Here is a 20,456-nt window from a genome sequence, read left to right as displayed (position 1 = left end):
TTGTAGCAAAGAAAGATAAAGGGTTATTGGGAGACAACAATGTGATTAGTTTTGAATTGCTACAGCACAGACAAGAAGGGCTCCTTCTGTGCTGTAAACTTTTATGGTTTTATGATACAGTATCAGTTTCCTCACCACTTAGGAGTCATTATTTTAAAAATGGTGGTGGGGGGGGGGGTGAAATCTCAGATATAAGTCTCCTCTCCCCAAATTTAAACCTCAATTCATCCAGAGCATTTAACAGTGTTTTAAGATGTAACTATAATTTATATTTAATTTACCTTGAGTGACAGTACTGTGCTAGCAAGATTAGTTCTTTGAATTTCAGGAACATTTGTGGTCAACATTTCGTCCCTGTAGGCACGCTCGGTGTACAGTCTGTAACATTTCCCAGGTCCGGTCCTTCCTGCACGACCAGCACGCTGCTTAGCTTGAGCCTGTGGAAAACAGACAATACTCAACTCCTTTGGAAATGAAGGAGGAATTTAAAATTACACAATACCAAATAAAATCGTGCACTAGGTGAGACTATTTCAATTTAAGAAGTTTTTCCCTCCTTTTCTCTTCATTACCCTTCACATGTCATGAACAATACCTGTTTTTAAAATCAATTACAAAAAAAAAAATCAAAATCCTTTGAATTTCCCCACTGATTTATAGCTGTTGTGTTTATGAATATTTTAACTTAAATGGTGCAAGAACAGTTAAGGAAAAGAAAAGGTTATTCAGCCTAAAGTTCATCCTCTGGCATCTAAAATCTCCCAACCCAGCATCCAACTGGGATTTTGAATGCTTTAATATGTGTCTTTATTACTGTGGTGATTCCTAGTGGACATGGGTCTGTGTGGATGTCAGGAGAACAAAGGATCAAGCTTGGGTATGATATCACTGCGATCAAATGGCTCCTAACAATCACTATCAAGGTTTGCACAGAATAATGCCCACTTGGGCAAGGTACCAGACAGTAACTGATGCCAGCAGAACCATATCCCAGCAAAGAGTCAATCATTTCAGGAGAGGAGCAAAGAAAATTGGCCGAGAGAAAAAAAGGAAACCATAATACTGGTGGAGTAAAAGGTGGCATTTTAAGTCTGGATTAATATACACTAATGACATAGGAACAGGAGTAGGCCTTTCAGCCCCTAGAGCTTGTTCCGCCATTCAATTAGATCATGACTGATCTGTATCTTAACTCCATCGCCCCGTCTTGGTTCCGTAACCCTTAGTACCCATGCCCAACAAAAAAAAAAATCTCAGTTTTGATATTTTCAATTAGCCTCAGCAGCATTTTTTTTTCCCATTGGGGGGAAAGAGAGTTCCAGATTTCCACTACTCTGAGTGATTACTGACATCACCCCCGAATGGCCTAGCTCAAATTTTGAGGTTATGTCCCATTGTTCTAGACTCCCCCAACAGAAGAAATAGTTTCCCTCTATCTACCCGATCAACTCCTTTGATCATCTTAACACCTCAATTAGATCATGCCTTAATTTTTTTATATTCAAGGGAGTACAAGCCTAGTCTATGCAACCTGTCCTCATAATTTAACTCTTTTCACCAGTCTACAGTCTAGGGAGAGCCCTGAATGGCATCTAACTTGTGTCAGAGTTAATCAGGTGCATGATGGCTTTGTTTATAAAAAAAAATGAATTAAGAATATGACCAATAAATTACATTTAAAACAGACTGTTTAAAAAACTAACCTGTGAAATTGGAGTCACCACTAGCTGGTCAATGCCAGTCTTGGAGTTATAGACTTTCTGCTTAACAAACCCAGGGTCCACAACATAGTAGATGCCGTCAATGGTCAGTGATGTTTCAGCAATATTGGTGGCAATTACAACCTATAATTTTAAAAAAAAGTAGTTACAGATGGAAAAGATTTAGGAAAAAAAATTGTTGGATGAACAAATTAAAAAAGAAAGAGCAGGGATGGAACCACTAAATCTTCTATTTTTTGGCTCCTCCCAATCCCCCACGGCATTGGGAGCAGCTGCCAACAATCGCCACCATTTCTACAGTGCTCTTAATGTGGAAGAGGGCTTCTCAAAGCACTTTACGTTAAAAAGATAAAGACTGCAGACGCTGATCAGGCAGCAAAAGGGAAATAGAAATAGGGAGGGAGCAGGGGATGCTCGTTGAAGGCATCGTTAAAGAGAAGGGTTTTCAGAAAGTTTTTGAAAGCAGGCCTGCAAAATAATAACTGAAAGCAATTTTTTTTAATCATATAACTGCCGTACTGGTGAAAAGATTAATTAGCACAACCATCTCAGTTGAGACAAATGGAACACAAGAAATGCCTCCACACTCTAGGGCTTGGAGGAGGGGCAGGGGAATAAATCAAACCAAGTTCCTGTTTCTGATCATTATCCAGTAACTTTGGTTAGAAAATTGAGCATGTGAGTATGTCTGTGCATACAGGATCAGGCACAGCCCTCCCCACACCCATCCAGGCTCACACGTGGTTATTCAGTGCTCAAAGAATTTGCTCAGTTTTTTTCCTAAAGGTTTGACGACCAAAGATTCAAATAATTTTTTTTAAGTTCTATTCTAAATGCATTCTTAATTCTATCCAAATAGCTTTTAAGTTAAATGAAACATCACCCGTTCAACTATAGAACAATGTGATTGCATTTTTACCTTTCTGCTGCCAGGAGGGGCTGGATCAAAAATCCTGGTTTGCATCTCACTTGGCAAAGCAGAATACACGGGTAAAATAATCAACTCTGGCACGTCAGGGCCCATGGATTTCATTCGCTCATACAGAATCTCACATGCGGTGTCAATTTCCTCCTGGCCAGTTAGGAAAACCAGGATGTCACCTAAATACGCAAAAGTATTTTTAGTACAGGCTTTAAAATTGCAGAAAGTTTTGGTAGACATAGTAAATATTAATCTTGGAATAACAAATTTTGTTTATAATCCACAGAATAATTGATTTAGGAAATAACAACGATAAATGCACCCAAAGGAACAAAGAAAGTAATCTCTGTTTCAGTTGGTAAAACATATGGGACCGCAGGAAGACAGAATATATTGAGTAGAATGCTGCAAACATGCTAAGCACAATATCAAATAGTTTTGCTATTGAGATTATAAATGAGTAATTCAACTCTTAGAGATTTATATTATGAAACCTTTATTCAAGCTTCTAGAAGGAAGGGACAATGCAGATCAGAAACTCAAAAAAAGTTTTCCCCAAAAAGCAGTTGCTTTCGTGAGAATGTTCGGTCAGAAATAAGAACATAAGTATCATGATAGGTTCATTAGTCTAACATCTGAGTACTGTGTAATGAGAAATACCTGGTGGCTCCGTTAGATGAATCTGCATCACTGTAATTAGACTAGCATCTAGATAATCTGTCTCGGGTTCCTTAGTATAAAGTACTTCCACTGGATATGTTCGGCCAGGGATTGTGAAGATAGGCGCTTCATAGAAATACTGGGAGAATTTAACTGCATCCAGTGTGGCTGATGTTACAATCAGTTTCATATCAGGACGCTTTTTAACAGTCTAGAAAGGAAAAAAAAATCATTTGGGTTAAAAAAGGAGAAACTTTTCTTTCTCTGCACTGTTCTAATGAAACATACGCAAGACAGCACTATTCATTGTTTGAGTCATAGCAACACTATTTAACTGCTACCTATAGAAAGCAGTGTATTCAGGGCTGCCACAGAATAAAACATTGAAAAATGCCTTATTGCAGGAGCAGTAATTCAAACCCAATTTGTATAATTAAGCAATACAAAGATGAACTTAGAATATGCTGAGCTATTAAACCCATGTACATTTGAAATATATAATGGAGTGAGTTCAAGGTTGTAATCTAATTGAAGTTCAGGAGGATCATAAAATCAAACTTCATTTTCATAATTTAGGATGTCACCTGAACCTCTTGATTAGATTACAGTTATGCAAGTTACTTCTGCATGTCACGGTCTAAATGTTGCCTTTTGTGACCAGTAAGCAGAAGTAACACCAGAGTGAAATACTATACTCGGCAAATTGGTTCAACATGGGGCTGGTTCAATTTGAGATTTTTAATATGCTATACTCACCATTTTAATGGCTTTGCGACAGAGAAAAAAAGTATTCGATAACAGCTTACCTTCTTCAGAAGTCCAAACAGAACATCAGTGTGTATGGTCCTCTCATGGGCCTCATCCAGCATGATGATAGCATACGGAGACAGGTCAGGATCTATTAGGCACTCTCTCAGCAACATACCGTCAGTCATATACTTTATCACAGTCTCTGGGCTGGTGCAATCCTCAAATCGAATGGTGTAACCAACCTACAATGTTGAACAGAAGGAGTGAAAAGGAATGTTCTTTCACAATTCTAGTATCCCACCTGCTGCTGTCACCATCTAATGCTTTTACACACTGTTTAAAGTCACCTATACAGTTGCACATTATAAAATGCAACTCAAATAAAAATATAAATTGCACAAAAATCTGAGTTTTACAAGGTTTCTCTCAGTAACCTTGAGACATGAAAACAGAAAAACATACATGGTTGGAAATAAGAGCTGCAGTGGTACAGAATCACAACAACTTGATCCTACACCACTAAATGTAGCACACTGTTCAAACTCAAAAAGGTCACAATTTTATAGGTTGCATCACGCAGATTTGTACAAGGTTGGCACATGCTCACGATTCGGTATTTTCTTGTGGATTGCATGGTCAACTGTATACTGTAGAGGGTACAGGACGTACAAAGGTAAGAATTACAGTGTGATGTTATCATATGAATATTTAACCTGTTTGTACCAAATTTCCCGCTCTTCTATTTTAATGAAAGCACTAGCCCACTTAAAATAAACAGCTTAATTCCTCAGTTAAAATAGTGGGGAGAGGAATCTGGTACAAGTGCACAAAGCACTCGTAGAATGACACTGTCTGCAGTAATTTCTATCCTTTGATTCTTTGCAATGAGACACAGCCAATGGTGAACAATAATTTAATGAATTTCTAGGGTTATGTTCTCCAACTACAAATAAACCTTCACCTGTGTGGTTTAACACAGATTGTTGATATTATCCAGTAATACAGATTTTTAGAATAGGAAAATGACAAATGATTAGTCCAATTTTCAGCACAGGCTAAAGAAGTCTGAAGCAGGACTGATCAATATATTATGGTGGATGCTTTCATAACAATGAATAGAGAAATAACACCTACCAGGTAAATATCTGTAGCACTCTACTGATAGCCATCAACACCTTTTGTGATACTTAAAATAGAACTAGCTAAAAAATAACCTAAAAATATAAGAACAGTAGCATGCATTTATATGCAATTCTAATTTCCAAATTATTGCAAAGAATGATAGTGAAATATTATAATGAGTCATACCAAAATTAATTCAGTCAGGAACAAACATGCAAATTTGCTTAAAATCAAATTTTAAAGATGTGGATTTGCATGAATCATCTTCTAAAATTATTTTTGTATCTCCTTTTAAACTATCGTGCGGAAAATAAATAATTTATATACCTTGCAGAATATATCACCCAAAGTACACAATGCTACACAGTTTTACAAATCCACACAAGTGCGTGGGTAGCTCTTAAGGCCATAGCCTTAGGCGACATAAACAATTTATATTCCCATTGCCAACGTTTAGAACAAAATAATGGCGAATATCATTATATGCTGGTGGGCAAGAAAACTATGCTGCACGACACAAAAGATTCAAAACATATAATGTGTCTCTCTGTTAAAAACCACTCTTCCTAAATCATAACAGTTGTTCACTCGCACTTGCTGAATTATGGTTCAGTCGTGAAGCAGGTCAGAAGACACCAACCTTAAATGAGATTAAGTCATTGCTGCAGTAAAAGGCCTAGGCTCCATGGAAAATATAGATAATGTTGAGTTGAACAGCAGAGATCAAATAGGTGGTGTAAAGTCCACAACAGTGTGTGTGGGCAGTTGAAAGAGCAGAGTGATGGGCTGAACCACCTTTTGTCACTCCATCCTTTCTTAGGTTCTCAAAGATAATGGAATACTAGGATGGATTACAACAGCATTTGAGCACAAGATAAACAAATTATTCTAACTTTACATACATCACTGGCAAGATCAGATTTGGAATATTGTATGTAATTTACATACACTATCCTCAAAAAAGCACTGATGGACTTGAGAAAGTTAGAGCACAGCAAGAAGGATGAGTCCATGACTAAGTCTGGGAGGTTCAGGTTTGTTGTCTTTGTGAGCTGCGTAAGTGTGTATCATGGATTTTCAGGGGCCATATTTAACATTTAAATCCATGTTCCCACTACTTAATTATAGATCTCCAGCTGTAGATACAAAAAATCCCAATTTAGAATGTATCCTCCAAATCAGGAAACAAAGCTATTGAAACAGCTCATTCCAAGTTTCCAGGCCCACAAAATTCAAGACTGGAAAAACCAGTTATTAAGAAATATATAAACATATAGGACTGATTTGCCTGGGTTTCAAGGGCTGGATTTTGCAGAGCATGGGGCTGCATGTGGCCCATAGTTAACACACCCCAGTTTTCAGGAGAAACTTACAAAACTGAACTTGAATTTTAGCTCAGGAAATTAAATAGCTGGAGCAGAGTCCATGGTTGGGGAGATTGTACATGGTTTCTGGGGCGGGGGGGTGGGGCAGCAGATTTTTCTCACACCATGTTTTATGTTCTTAAAAACTATATACTAGCATTTATTTAAGAACCATTCAAAAGATTGTCATGTGCTGTTGCCCATGCTAACAACTTTATTTATCAGCATGAGCAACAGCATATGACAACCCTTTAAATGGTTCTTAAAAACTATATACTAGCATTAATCTAGGCAAGAGAATATACATTAGAACACTATTCTACCATGACATCTTGAATACGATCAGAACACCTGTTCATTTCAGCAGCTCACTGGTGAAAAAGCATCAGTGAGAGCAAAGGGTTAATTATCAAAAGAACAAGATCTACAATGGGAAGTTGAAATTTTAAAACAGCCTGGCGATTTCAGCTTACCTCTTGACCTAAACAGCAACCATACTCTTCTGACACTCTCTTAGCAACAGACATTGCAGCTACACGCCTTGGTTGCGTGCACCCAATCTTCCCCCGGGTTGTATAACCTGCCTCTGCCAAGTACTGGGTGATCTGAGTAGTTTTACCAGAACCAGTTTCTCCAATGACAATCAGGACTTGATTGTCATGCACCGCCTACAAAAAAAGGAAACCACCATTACCAGAAATTCATTTTCAAAATGGATCAGGAACATTAAGGTTGTGTTCAATTTTGAGTAACTTAATTGCATTTTTGAAAAATATTACAATAGAAGCATAACATTCTACAAAAAGAAATTATGGAAAATTACAAGGGATTGGGTTGCATCATATGATTGAAAGCAGCTCCTTCGCTATGGGGTCCAGCTTGATATTACTATGTTAGTACTTCTGAAATAGCCAATGCCCACTTAAAATGAGAATGTTGATTTCAAAATAAAAGTTGCTATTTACAGCACTGCAACACTCCGTGACATCTAATACAAGGGAAAAGTTACAAATGTAAGGATTTAACCTAATAGTTTTAACTTAACATTTTTGAAGCCAAATTTAAATCAAATAATCAGAAACTAGTAGTCACCACCACCTCTAACACTACATTATCTCCAAGACATGCTTAATATGTGAATGATTATTTTAAGAATGACATGTTTAATGCAAAAATGTTTGAAATACTATTCTTATTCAGCAATTTGATTGATGAGTTTTTCTTTCAAATATTTGAATGGAGTTTCCCTTTAGATTTTAACTGTTACAACAAGAAGGAAATAAACATATTTTAAACTTGGTTGCGAAAATACCAAATTTACAGAGCAATGCAAATCTTTGGTTCTGAAAATTCTTCATAATTGGAACATTTTCAGAATATAACTTTTGTAGTTATTACCGGATAGAAAATGTCAGGCTACATGATAAATTGGAAGAATTCAGTGATGCTGGGTCCATGCCCTAATGAAACCCACTACCTTCTGTATCTTAATAGAGCAAAGGAACATTAACCAAATAGTGCTTGAAATGCATAGTTACAACTTGTTACCAATATCAAACACAAAATATATTGGCAACTATGATCTTAGCTAACATAATCTGCTGTTTCTTCGGCCCAAAAGATCTAATAGACTAATGCTACAGCCCAGCAAACCACAACGCTTTAGGCTGCCAGGCTATGCATTGCATTGATATAATTACATAGCACAACATGATGGCACAAGTTACAACTTCACACCCAAAATGCCTCACATAGGGACTTCCTGGTACATGCCAGGTATCAGGCAGAGGGGATGTCAAGCAGGGATATTTTCACCTCATTGTTGCTGGCCAAACAGTACCGTAGGCAAATGACGAGCAACATGTTGTATATTGGACAAGCAATTGCTTCCACAGGGTATCTAAACACTTCAAAAACAAGAGGGAGAGGGAAAGAGAAGCAAGACACACTTGGAATAATTGCCAAAAAAGTTAAAATTCTCTGGATTGGAAATGTCAAAATTAAATTCACCTAACTCTGTAAATGTACTGATTTTTGTGCTTTACCTTCAGCAAACTATACATTCACTCTCTATGCTAACTACATCATTCTGATGTTGCTAGAAATCACTATCCCAGAACAAAATAATGGTACATATTTTTAATGGATCCAATAGATGGTGTTGCTCATGGTGCGTGTTACTGGATACAGTGGATCTACAATACTACCTAATGGTCGTAGCCTGCAACTACAGTGTCAGAGACCTGTTTACATAGAGAATGTGTTATAATTGATGACTTGTATTTTCAATGTTATAAAGTGTGACAGCAGGGAAGCATGTGAAAAATAAATATCTATAGAATCGGATTGAAAAGATTAGTATGCCAATGTAATGATTTTATGTAATTTCTCATACCTGAACCAGCTGTTCTTTAAGTCTGTAGATGGGTAGACTCTCTCTTTGCTCAAGAATAGACATTTGGGTTTTACGACCATAGGAGGCCTTGTTTCCTCCAAAGGCATGCTTCTTCCACTCAGGTATGTCTTGGGGCATCATTCCTATACCCCTCATGTTTGCTGCAATCTGTCGGCCATCAACTAGAAAATAAAGAGCACATGCTATTGAACTGCCCCACAATTTTACAGGTTCTTTCTGCATTTGGTACAACAAACACCACAATTTACTGCACTCAAACTTAATAGCAGCTTATTTGGAGAGCGGGAGGGAGCTGAAAGAGGGAGGGAGCTGAAAGGTGCAGTGGGTGTGTCACTGGGTTTTTACATTAGAAATCAGAGTTCAAATCCAGCCAGATTAATGGGTTGAAACTCTTCCATTTGCAGGCTGTGAAGGCCTAATTTGAAAAAGAGTATGGCTCGTTCCTAGTTGGTCCACAACACAACACTGCCACTGCCACTGATTTGGCAAAACTGATAATCTTGCTCAGAGAGACCACAAGATGGCAGGTGTGAAAAATGTGGCACTGAGGCACCAGGGCGAGGGGGTGCTTGGGGCTTAGGCACATTGTTAGGGCTGAGTATCAGGGCTTTGCTCTGCTTCCATCTACACCATACCTGACCTGTGAGTGCTTGATGTTGACTGAGGGCCAAAATAGAAAGTGTTCCATTCCCTAGCATCAACATCCCTCACTTTGAACAGCATAAAATTCACACACAAAGTAAAAATCTACAATATTTTTTCTAATTCATCTAATTAGCAACTTAAAAAGCATTAAAATACTACATTACCAATCTCTGAAATAGAAGATCAGCAAAAACCAATACTATAAATCTATAATCAATACCTTTCCTTCCCCATCCTCTGCACACAAAAAAAACTTTAGCCATTAGCATACCATCAGGTAGTGGATCAACCCAGTGTTTATTGAGTCCCATTGGGATCGAGTCCATTTCAGCTTCTCGCTGTGCTTGCTTCATCTCCCGTCTTTCTTTAGCCAGAGCGCTTTGCATCATGGCAGCCTGGGATAGTGAGCCATCAGGATTCTAAATCAAGCAGAAACCACAACATTAGTTCAAGTGCAATATTTTGAAAACACAGCACCAAATAATTGGGCTTTGAACCTTTTCAAAGGTTTTAATTTAGCACAAGAACTATGCCAAAGAATTGTAAACAATTTTACAACACCAAGTTATAGTCCAGCAATTTTATTTTAAATTCACAAGCTTTCGGAGATTTTCTCCTTCCTCAGGCAAATGTTTCAAGATCTCCTTGAAGCCTACGCATTTATACATATTGAACAATAATACATGGTGTTTACAGACTGCCCCTGCAACTGCCCGTTGCCAAGGCAATCACCGTGTTCAGACAGAGAGGTGTTACCTGCAGAACTTCCGAATACACATTCAACAAAAAAACAAACAGGGAAAAAAAAGAGAAAAAAAAAACACAGAGAGAGGCAGAAACATCCGGAAGGCAGAGAGAGCCAGCAAATGACCCATTATATTAAAAACAGATAACATTTGTTCGCTGGTGGGGTAACGTGTAGCGTGACATGAACCCAAGATCCCGGTTGAGGCCGTCCTCATGGGTGCGGAACTTGGCTATCAATTTCTGCTCGACGATTTTGCGTTGTCGTGTGTCTCGAAGGCCGCCTTGGAGTACGCTTACCCGAAGGTCGGTGGATGAATGTCCATGACTGCTGAAGTGTTCCCCGACTGGGAGGGAACCCTCCTGTTTGGCGATTGTTGCGCGGTGTCCGTTCATCCGTTGTCGCAGCGTCTGCATGGTCTCGCCAATGTACCATGCTCTGGGGCATCCTTTCCTGCAACGTATGAGGTAGACAACGTTGGCTGAGTCACAGGAGTATGAACCATGCACCTGGTGGGTGGTGTCATCTCGTGTGATGGTGGTATCTGTGTCGATGATCTGGCATGTCTTGCAGAGGTTACCGTGGCAGGGTTGTGTGGCGTCGTGGACGCTGTTCTCTTGAAAGCTAGGTAGTTTGCTGCGAACGATGGTCTGTTTGAGGTTGGGTGGCTGTTTAAAGGCGAGTAGTGGAGGTGTGGGGATGGCCATAGCGAGGTGTTTGTCCTCATTGATGACATGTTGAAGGCTGCGGAGAACATGGCGTAGTTTCTCCGCTCCGGGGAAGTACTGGACGACAAAGGGTACTCTGTTGGTTGCGTCCCGTGTTAGTCTCCTGAGGAGGTCTATGCGATTTTTTGCTGTGGCCCGTCGGAACTGTCGATCGATGAGTCGAGCGTCATATCCCGTTCTTACTAGGGCGTCTTTCAGCGTCTGTAGGTGTCCATCGCGTTCCTCCTCGTCTGAGCAGACCCTGTGTATTCGCAGGGCCTGTCCATAGGGGATGGCCTCTTTGACGTGGTTAGGGTGGAAGCTGGAAAAGTGGAGCATCGTGAGGTTGTCCGTGGGCTTGCGGTAGAGTGAGGTGCTGAGGTGCCCGTCTTTGATGGAGATTCGTGTGTCCAAGAAAGAAACTGATTCTGAGGAGTAGTCCATGGTGAGCTTGATGGTGGGATGGAACTTGTTGATGTTATTGTGTAGTCTCTTTAGTGATTCCTTGCCGTGGGTCCATAGAAAGAAAATGTCGTCGATGTATCTGGTGTATAGTGTTGGTTGGAGGTCTTGTGCAGTGAAGAAGTCCTGCTCGAACTTGTGCATGAAAATGTTGGCGTATTGGGGTGCGAATTTGGTCCCCATGGCTGTTCCGTGTGTTTGGGTAAAGAACTGGTTATCGAAGGTGAAGACATTGTGATCCAGGATGAAGCGGATGAGTTGTAGGATGGCTTCCGGAGATTGGCTGTTGTTGGTGTTGAGTATTGATGCTGTCGCAGCGATGCCGTCATCGTGGGGGATACTGGTGTATAGTGCCGAGACGTCCATCGTGGTGAGAAGTGTTCCTGGTTCAACTGGTCCGTGGGTACTGAGTTTTTGTAGGAAGTCTGTAGTGTCACGACAGAAGCTGGGGGTTCCCTGTACGATGGGTTTCAGGATGCCCTCGATGTATCCAGAGAGGTTCTCACACAGGGTTCCGTTGCCTGATACGATGGGACGTCCGGGTGTGTTGGCTTTGTGTATCTTTGGGAGGCAGTAGAAGTCTCCCACGCGGGGATTACGTGGGATGAGAATGCGTAGGATGCTTTGAAGGTCTGGATCGAAGGTCTTGATCAGTTTGTTGAGCTGGTGGGTGTGTTCTTTGGTCGGATCTGCGGGTAACCGTCTGTAGTGTTCCTGGTTGTCCAGTTGTCGGTATGCTTCTTTGCAATAGTCTGTTCTGTTCTGTATGACTATGGCTCCTCCTTTGTCCGCTGGTTTGATGACGATGTTGCGGTTGGTCTTGAGAGCGTTGATGGCGTTGCGTTGTGCTCGGGTGACATTCTGGACTGTCTTCTGAGTGCGGCTGATGAATCTGGCATTGACGCATTTCCTGACAGCTTGAGCATACATGTCCAGCTGAGGGCAGCGACCCTCCGGAGGAGTCCAGTTTGACTCTTTCCTCTTCGGTTGCTGTACCGCGGATCCCTCTGTCTGCTGTTCCGGATCGTCGATTGTCTCATTGGGTTCGCTGCTGAAATCTTGGGGTTTGTGGTAGAATTCCCGGAGCCTCATTCTCCTGATGAATTCCTCTGTGTCCGCCGCGAGACTAGTGGGGTCCATTTTGGTAGTGGGGCAGAAATTGAGCCCTCGGCTGAGAACTTCGATTTCGTCTGGTTGAAGGGTGTGGTCGGATAAATTGACAATAGACTTCCCTGTGGTTGCAACCGTGGTACCAGGGGAAGCTTGGTCGTTGCTGGTGGTGATGCCGAGTTTCTCAAGCTTCCTGCTCTTGGTTTTCATGTAGGCAGCGTAGTTCCGTTGCCTCGTCTGTTTGGCGGTATAACGTAGCTGGTCTGCTGTTATTGCTGGACTATAACTTGGTGTTGTAAAATTGTTTACAATTGTCAACCCCAGTCCATCACCGGCATCTCCACATCATGTATGCCAAAGAACAGAGCTCAAGAAACATTCTCACTCCAACCAAGATCTCACCTGGCTGTCACTATTCACACCTCCACACATTTGATGCTCACTCACTGCAGCTATGATCTCACTCTCTGAAGCTCTGACTGTCTCGCTGGTTTTTGATATAGTACCCGTACCTTCAGGATCCAAGTGAGCTCAAAGCTTCATTGTACATACATCCATTCCCCAACAACAAAAGTTGCCTTTACAGAATTACTACAAGCAGTAATGTACAACTTATGGACCTTCATGGCTCGATGATAAGCTGTGGGTTCATTTCTAATTTGGTAAGCTTAACATTCCCACTAAAAGCAAGCAGCAAACATGCTTCAAGTGGAGTTTAAAATATATTTCACAAATTCAAGTTACAGCACTGAAAGAAAACACAGAGACAGTAACAGATTCTGGATTCATTAATTGCTTTTCATACCTTTACTATTTTAACAGGACTCATGTCCATGCTTTGTTTGGTATGTCCCCTAAGGAATGGAGGCTCTTCTTCTACTAGCTCTATCTCAAGGTCCTCATCTGCAAGATAGACAAAGTCAACCAACAACACAATAGACTGCATTTGAAATATTACTGAATCTTCAATATTTGATTTTTACTGGTACACAAAGTCTGGTGTCTTCACTTGTTAAATTGTCTTTTCTCAACCAATCCACAGTACTGCAACATAGAATGACTGTTTTGATTTTTACTGGAATGATCCAGTGTCTCCCTTCATGTAATTTCAGTCTCTCCCTTCATGTACTTCATTGTCTATTTTTGCATGGTATAAAGCAGGAGATGTATGTAAACTCAATAAACCAATTGATACTAGTCAACCGGATCTGATCTGGTTTAATATATACAATACTGACAGCTTCGTGTATACTGAAGTGTCCAGCGGTCATTTAACAGTTTAAAGGTGACTATTTTTAAAAGGAATACAAATGTAACAATGATTTTTACATCAGTGCAAAACAACCAACATAACCCAAGCATGAAATAAGCAAATACACAGACATGATTTAATTGTTAATGTAATTTTTTAATCAAAGTGCTCAATAGAAAGAAAGAACACAAGAGGTGGATCATACCTTCTTCATCATCAACTTTAGGAAGGATACCCGTTTCCTCATCAAAGTCGGGATACTCTTCCTTTGAGATAACATTTGCTGCAATCATCTGAAATTGTAATTATATATACACAAAAAATAATAAGAGGAGCACTCTGGTTAGTTTTCAAATGCAGCGTATCCTGAAAACTATGATGAGTCAACTGATCAATACTACTGCACGTTATGAATTAGCACTACCTGGTGGCAGTAAACCACTACTACAGGAATTTCACCACCGCTTTGTTCTTGCAATGTAATTTTCTCTGAAATATCACATAAGCACTGGTTTTAGAAAACTATATTAAAAAATCTCCAATTACTATCAGGCTCAACATTTGCCAGTTTAGAGGACTCTGACTTCCCTTCTGAACTTTCTATATTCTGCCTGGTTCTCACTTGTGTTATCAACCTGACATCCATTATACGTCCCTTTTTTCCATTTCATCTTACTCACTATCTCTTCTGTCACCCAGGGAGCTCTGGCTTTAGTTGCCCTACCTTTCTGCCTCATGGGAACGAACCTAGACAGTACCCGTACCATCTCCCCCTTAAAGGCCACCCACTGTTTAATTACAGTTTTGCCTGCCAATTTTTGATTCCAATTTGCTTGGGCCAGATCTGTACTCATCCCATTGAAATTGGCCCTCCTCCTTGCTGGGACCACTGCTTTTCTTGATATATATTAATGACTTGGACTTGGGTGTACAGGGCACAATTTCAAAATCTGCAGATGACACAAAACTTGGAAGGGTAGTAAACAGCGAGGAGGATAGTGATAGACTTCAAGAGGATATACACAGGCTGGTGGCATGGGCGGACGTGTGGCAGATGAAATTTAACACAGAAAAATGCGAAGTGATACATTTCGGTAGGAGGAATGAGGAGAGGCAATATAAACTAGTGGGCACAACTCTAAAAGGGGTACATGAACAGAGAGATCTGGGGGTATACGTGCACAAATCGTTGAAGGTGACATGACAAGTTGAGAAAGCAGATAAAAAAGCATACGGGATTCTGGGCTTTATAAATAGAGGCATGGAGTACAAAGGTATGGAAGTCATAATGAACCTTTATAACACAATGGTTCGGCCACAACTGGAGTACTGTGTCCAGTTCTGGGCACTGCACTTCAGGAAAGATGTGAAGACCTTAGAGAGGGTGCAGAAGAGATTTACGAGAATGATTCCAGGGATGAGGGACTTTAGAAAAATGCATAGACTAGAGAAGCTGGGTTTGTTCTCCTTGGAACAGAGAAGGTTGCGAGGAGATTTGATAGAAGTATTCAAAATCATGAAGGGTCTAGACAAGAGTAGAGAGAAACTGTTCCCAATGGCGGAAAGATCAAGAACCAGAGGACATAGATTTAAGGTGATTGGCAAAAGAACTAAAAGTGACATGAGGAAACTTTTTTTTAAAACACAGCAAATGGTTAGGATCTGGAATGCACTACTCAAGGGGACGGTGGAGGCAGATTCAATCATGGCCTTCAAAAGGGAACTGGAGAAGTACTTGAAAGGAAAAAATTTGCAGGGCTACGGGGGAGCGGGACTAGCTGGAGTGCTCTTCCATAGAGCCGGTGCGGACTCGATGGGCCGAATGGCCTTCTTCCGTGCTGTAACCTTTCTATGATTCTAGAGATAAGAACAGAGAACAACGCACAAATCAACCAATAATTAAGTGAGGCACAATAGGTGAACACTGACTTCCGATACAGTCCCATCTGAAACATCAACCTATCTTTTCTCTATAGATACTAGTTGATATGCTTTGTGCTGTCCAGTATTTTCAGTTTTAATTCTGGCAGATTAGTCAGTGTTAACTCAGCCCCACCTGTTTGATCTCCCACTTCTCAGGATCGGAGATTTTTGTGAGACGCTTGCGTTCCAGGACATCATCCTCAACCTCCGGGGTGTTCACCAACGACAGGTTACTGGGTCTGTCAGGGTTCCTCATGGTAGTTTCCTCATTGTTTTCTCCACCAACATTTCGGCGTCGGTTTGGGTTTAGATCCTCTCCAGTTTCTTGATCCACATCCTAAAGAAACAAATTAAAGTGGGAACAATTTTAATTCAGAGCTAACCAAGCAGAAATTGTTTTTCTTGATTCTAAGCTCAAAATAAAAGGCTTTGCCAATGATCCACTGATTTCACACCAGCACCTGTACCGAGCCGTAACCAATTTTGACCATGAAGTTTATTTTACTTTCAATAATTTCAATCAAAATTTATACTTTTTATAATTACCTTCATACTTAGGCTGGTCTTTGACCCAGTGAACGATAATACCTTGATCTTTACTCTCTGACCTTTGCTGACAACATCAGCAACATTGGCTACACGCCCCTCTCGCCTGAGCTCAGAGATGTGTACCAAGCCCTCCCATCGTTTTCTAAAAAAGGGGGGAAGAAAAGCATTAACTTATTGGTAAACTGACTGCGTTAACTACAGTTATACACATTTCATTTTACATGGTGAATTAAGTATTTTGAAATAGAAATGGAAAATTTACATTAAGTTTTTTTTAAACCAGTTACTTTAATGCATTTGGAGACACACCTGGGAAATGGTTGATATCTGAAACATCCAAGAAAAACACAACAGAGATAAAAAAAATCAATAAAGACAAGTTTTTGCTTTACAGGCAAATATTTTTACAATATTAGCAATATTTATTCATATTTAGAGGTAATATCTACATTGAACTATATACAAAGTTAAAAAAAAATCTAAAATCAAACTTCAAGACACATGGCAATTAAGGTCAATGCTGTTCCCCAGTAATGATTACAACTTATTTAACTTAATACAAAACAAGGCAGATGTACGGCACTTCCACAGCTTGCCGCTGTACTTTTGACATCCTGTGGCTTGCTTCTGCCCCAGGAGCTCTGACCACTGCCCACCTCAGCTGAATTTTAACCGTGTTCCAGTTGTTTCCAAAAGAAAAAAAAGGTTTCCTCTGGCACAGCTAAAACTGAAACACTGTCAGCACCTCAAAGGTTGGCAAAAGTTGAAACTAGTGTTGTCCATTCTCAAACCATCTTGATGTACTGCATTGGAACAATTAGGCACTCCCAAGAAAAACTCACAGCTTTACAGAACCAATTTCTATGATCTTATCAACTTCAGCCATACGTATGTAATTTGAACTATTCTTAAACTAATAGATTTTTTAAAATGTGCAAGACCCATGTGGACCAACAAAAAGACAGTGTGGTAATAATTTTGCGATGAAAGATTAAGCCTTTTGTTTTGAGCACCACTGATATCTCGTTATGCCCTCCAAAACTCTCAGATATTGATTGAGCAGCACATGTGGTAGCGAAAAGACACCTCCATGTGCCATGTAACTTTTATAAACTGTTTGGACAAAAATTAGAATTAAAACACTCAAGGAGATTTGGAAAACTTTGCTCAAATGCAGGAAACCAATGCAAAAAGAAACAGGTTTGAGAGCTGTCTTAGTAATGCAATGCTATTTACTGGAATCTATATACTTCCAGACATTTCTTAACCTGTTGAATTTTTTCAGAGTTTGAAAAACAGTGCCCCCAATTGATCGGAGTGCTGCAGTGATTTATGATGAATTTCCTACACTACATACTTCCTTTGTGGTATACTGTACCTCAGTCCCTCCAGCTGTACAAAGCATCCAAACTGCATGATGCTGGTGACCTTGCCATTGTAGATTTCGCCCACTGATGGTTCCTCTGGTGGAGGCCTGTCTACAGGTCTGTCTTTCCTTTTCTCACAGCTCTTTTCATTGGCTCTGCCCCGATCTTTATGGTCTCTGTTCGGGCTCCGACTTCTGCTTCTGGATCGCCTGCTGGATTTACTTTTGTTTCGGTCTCTGGAGCGTGATCTAGACCTTGACCGGCGACGCCGTTTCCGGTCTCGGTCTCTACTGCGGCTGCGACTCCTTTTCTTTTTCTTTCCCTTTTCATTAGAGCTATTAAAAAACAGAATAAATCGCTTTTACAAATGTAACGGGTCAAATAAATCGCGACAAAAATTTTGACACAACACGGCCAAAGTCACGAGAGATACAGATGAGAAAGACCAGAAAAATATTAAAGTTCCCCCTATTACAGCACCCCAAAAGATTCCAGGGTCTTTGCTTCCACTACCTTACCAAAAAGTCCACTCAGCATACTGATTACTCTTTGTGTGAAGAATAAATTCCTGGTATCAGTCCTAAATTTGCCTTTCACTAGCTTGAACTTGTGCCCCTTATTCTATTTTTGAAATAATGTCCTGGATTTACCTCTTCTTCACTATTTAATACCTCCTCTCAGTCATCTCAGTCCTAATGCCATGGCTTAATTTGAAAGAAAGCTCCAGATACTTTTCAACTAGTTGCTGCTCACAGTCCTGACTGTTTTATTCCATACAGTTAACAGAAATGGTGAGAAGACTCCCAATAATTTCTATCCAAGGGTGCTGTTGGATTTGGTTGAGGAAATTGCAAATCTCCTAACCAATATCCTTCAAAGGCTCAATGGAATGAGGTAATACGCCAATGGATTGGAAAGTAGAGAATATGACCCCATGTTGAAACAAAAAGGGAGCAAAGGATGAACCCTGAAATTACAGACTAGTTAGCCTAACCATGATTGGGGGGGAAAGTGTTTGAGATTTGGTTGAGGTATTGTATTAGTAATCATCTAGAAGGACAGAGTCTGATTGAAAAGAGCCTGGATGGGTTCAAAAGGTGCAGGTCATGTCTGACTAGTTACTGGATTTCTTCAAAAAAGTTCAAAATCTGATGGTTACGGGTGAGGCAGTGGATGTTATCTAACTGGATTTCAGGAGGACACTTGACACTGTCCAACATAACAGACCAATTCATAAGGTGCAAGGTCACATGACAGATGGCAAGATATTAGACCGGATCGAGTTGTGGCTGAAAGGTAAACATCAAAGGGAGGTGGTGTCTGGAAACTGGTTGCCGGTAGAGTGCCACAGGATCTGGGGTTGGGGCCGCTGTTTATATAAATGACTTAGAAATGATAAAGTGCCTAAGTTTGTGGATGACCAATGATGCTATGCAACATGCAATAATCCAAAGGGCTCTGAACCAGGTTAGATCAACTGGCAAAGAGTTGTCAGATGGAATTCAACACAGATGTGTGTAAATCATGAGATGAGGTAGAGAAGTGAGAAGATGGATTATGTATTAAATGGCAGTAAGCTTGAGGTTAACAGAACAGGAAACAGATCTGGGGGCGTTGTTGGATAGGTCAATAAAACCATTGGTTCAGTGTTCATGGGTGATAAAGAAAGCAAATAAAAATATTGGGATGTATAGCGAAGAGTGCGACCTAAGTCGAAGGAAGAGATGTCAAAGTTGTATCTAACCTTGGTGAGGCCATATCTGGAGTACTATGATGAAAGGTCATTGATCTGAAACGTTAACTCTGTTTCTCTCTCCACAGATGCTGCCTGACCTGCTGAGTGTTTCCAGCATCTGCAGTATTTTGCTTTTGTTTTGGTTTCGACTACTATGTTCAGTTTTAGTCTTCGTATTACAGGAAAGATGTAAAACTATTCGAGGGAGGCCAGAGTAAGGTTACAATGGTAATTCCTGAATTTAGAGGGCCAAGTTATGAAGCAAGATTATTAGAACTTTACTCTCTGGAAGACAAAGAAGAGGAAAAGGCAGAAAAGGGAGGACTTGATAAAGATCTTTAAGAATTTCACGAAATGAAGAATTTGGATCCAGCATAGATCTTCTGTCGAACACAGGATTCAAGGACTAGGAGATATAGTTTAAAGTTAAGGGTATCAAAAGAAAAATAAGGAATTTGGATGGCATTGTTTCTTACTAAGATTAATAATGGAGGTAGGTTTTCAAAAAGGACTGGATGAATTCCTACTAGGAATGGCGTACAGGGCTGTTAGTTCCAGAATTACAATGAGGAAACTGATGGGAAGCCTGAAAAAGGACAGGCGAGATCAACCAATGTTCTTCTGCTCAAAACATTACACTGTTATTTTAAGTTCCTTTAGTCCAGCATATGATCAGAGGAATGACATCATACCATTAAACTATGTTCATATGGGAATAAAACAGCATCTCATCATTGTTTCCATAAATATACTATAGCTTACCCATTTCAATTCTCCTCCATACAGGGGAAGTGGAAACAAAGGTTCAAGACAAGACATTTACTTTTATGGAGGAGAACAGCCAGGGGCACAGGTTTTAATTAAGTATTTTTGTAATTTTTAATAGTTTTATTTTAAAATCAGCATTCATGAGGCACTACAGATTTAATAATTGGGACACAACTGTGCAAAGAATGACTGCTGTGTTCACCTACACAACACAGTGACTGCACTTCAAGATGGTTCA

The 20,456-nt window shown here is 40.1% G+C and overlaps 1 protein-coding gene across 2 annotated transcripts in view; it reads right to left on the bottom strand.

The window, feature by feature from the left end:
- dhx8 (DEAH (Asp-Glu-Ala-His) box polypeptide 8) overlaps positions 1-20,456 on the bottom strand; it is a 40,515-nt gene that overhangs the window by 13,200 nt on the left and 6,859 nt on the right. For both annotated transcript variants that reach the window (XM_067968938.1, XM_067968939.1), the window contains 13 exons: positions 17,727-18,050; positions 16,346-16,490; positions 15,933-16,136; positions 14,082-14,169; positions 13,430-13,527; positions 9,872-10,019; positions 8,935-9,116; positions 7,013-7,207; positions 4,110-4,295; positions 3,304-3,514; positions 2,641-2,822; positions 1,704-1,844; positions 282-437 (listed from right to left, as the gene is read on the bottom strand). In XM_067968938.1, coding sequence (XP_067825039.1) covers positions 282-437; positions 1,704-1,844; positions 2,641-2,822; positions 3,304-3,514; positions 4,110-4,295; positions 7,013-7,207; positions 8,935-9,116; positions 9,872-10,019; positions 13,430-13,527; positions 14,082-14,169; positions 15,933-16,136; positions 16,346-16,490; positions 17,727-18,050 — 2,260 coding nt within the window. The remainder of the gene's footprint in view (positions 1-281; positions 438-1,703; positions 1,845-2,640; positions 2,823-3,303; positions 3,515-4,109; positions 4,296-7,012; positions 7,208-8,934; positions 9,117-9,871; positions 10,020-13,429; positions 13,528-14,081; positions 14,170-15,932; positions 16,137-16,345; positions 16,491-17,726; positions 18,051-20,456) is intronic.

Source organism: Heptranchias perlo, chromosome 30 (assembly GCF_035084215.1).
Source record: "Heptranchias perlo isolate sHepPer1 chromosome 30, sHepPer1.hap1, whole genome shotgun sequence".
Classification (NCBI taxonomy): Eukaryota; Metazoa; Chordata; class Chondrichthyes; order Hexanchiformes; family Hexanchidae; genus Heptranchias; species Heptranchias perlo.
Note: the sequence above shows the minus strand (reverse complement) of the source record. Positions and strands in the feature narration are given on the sequence as shown.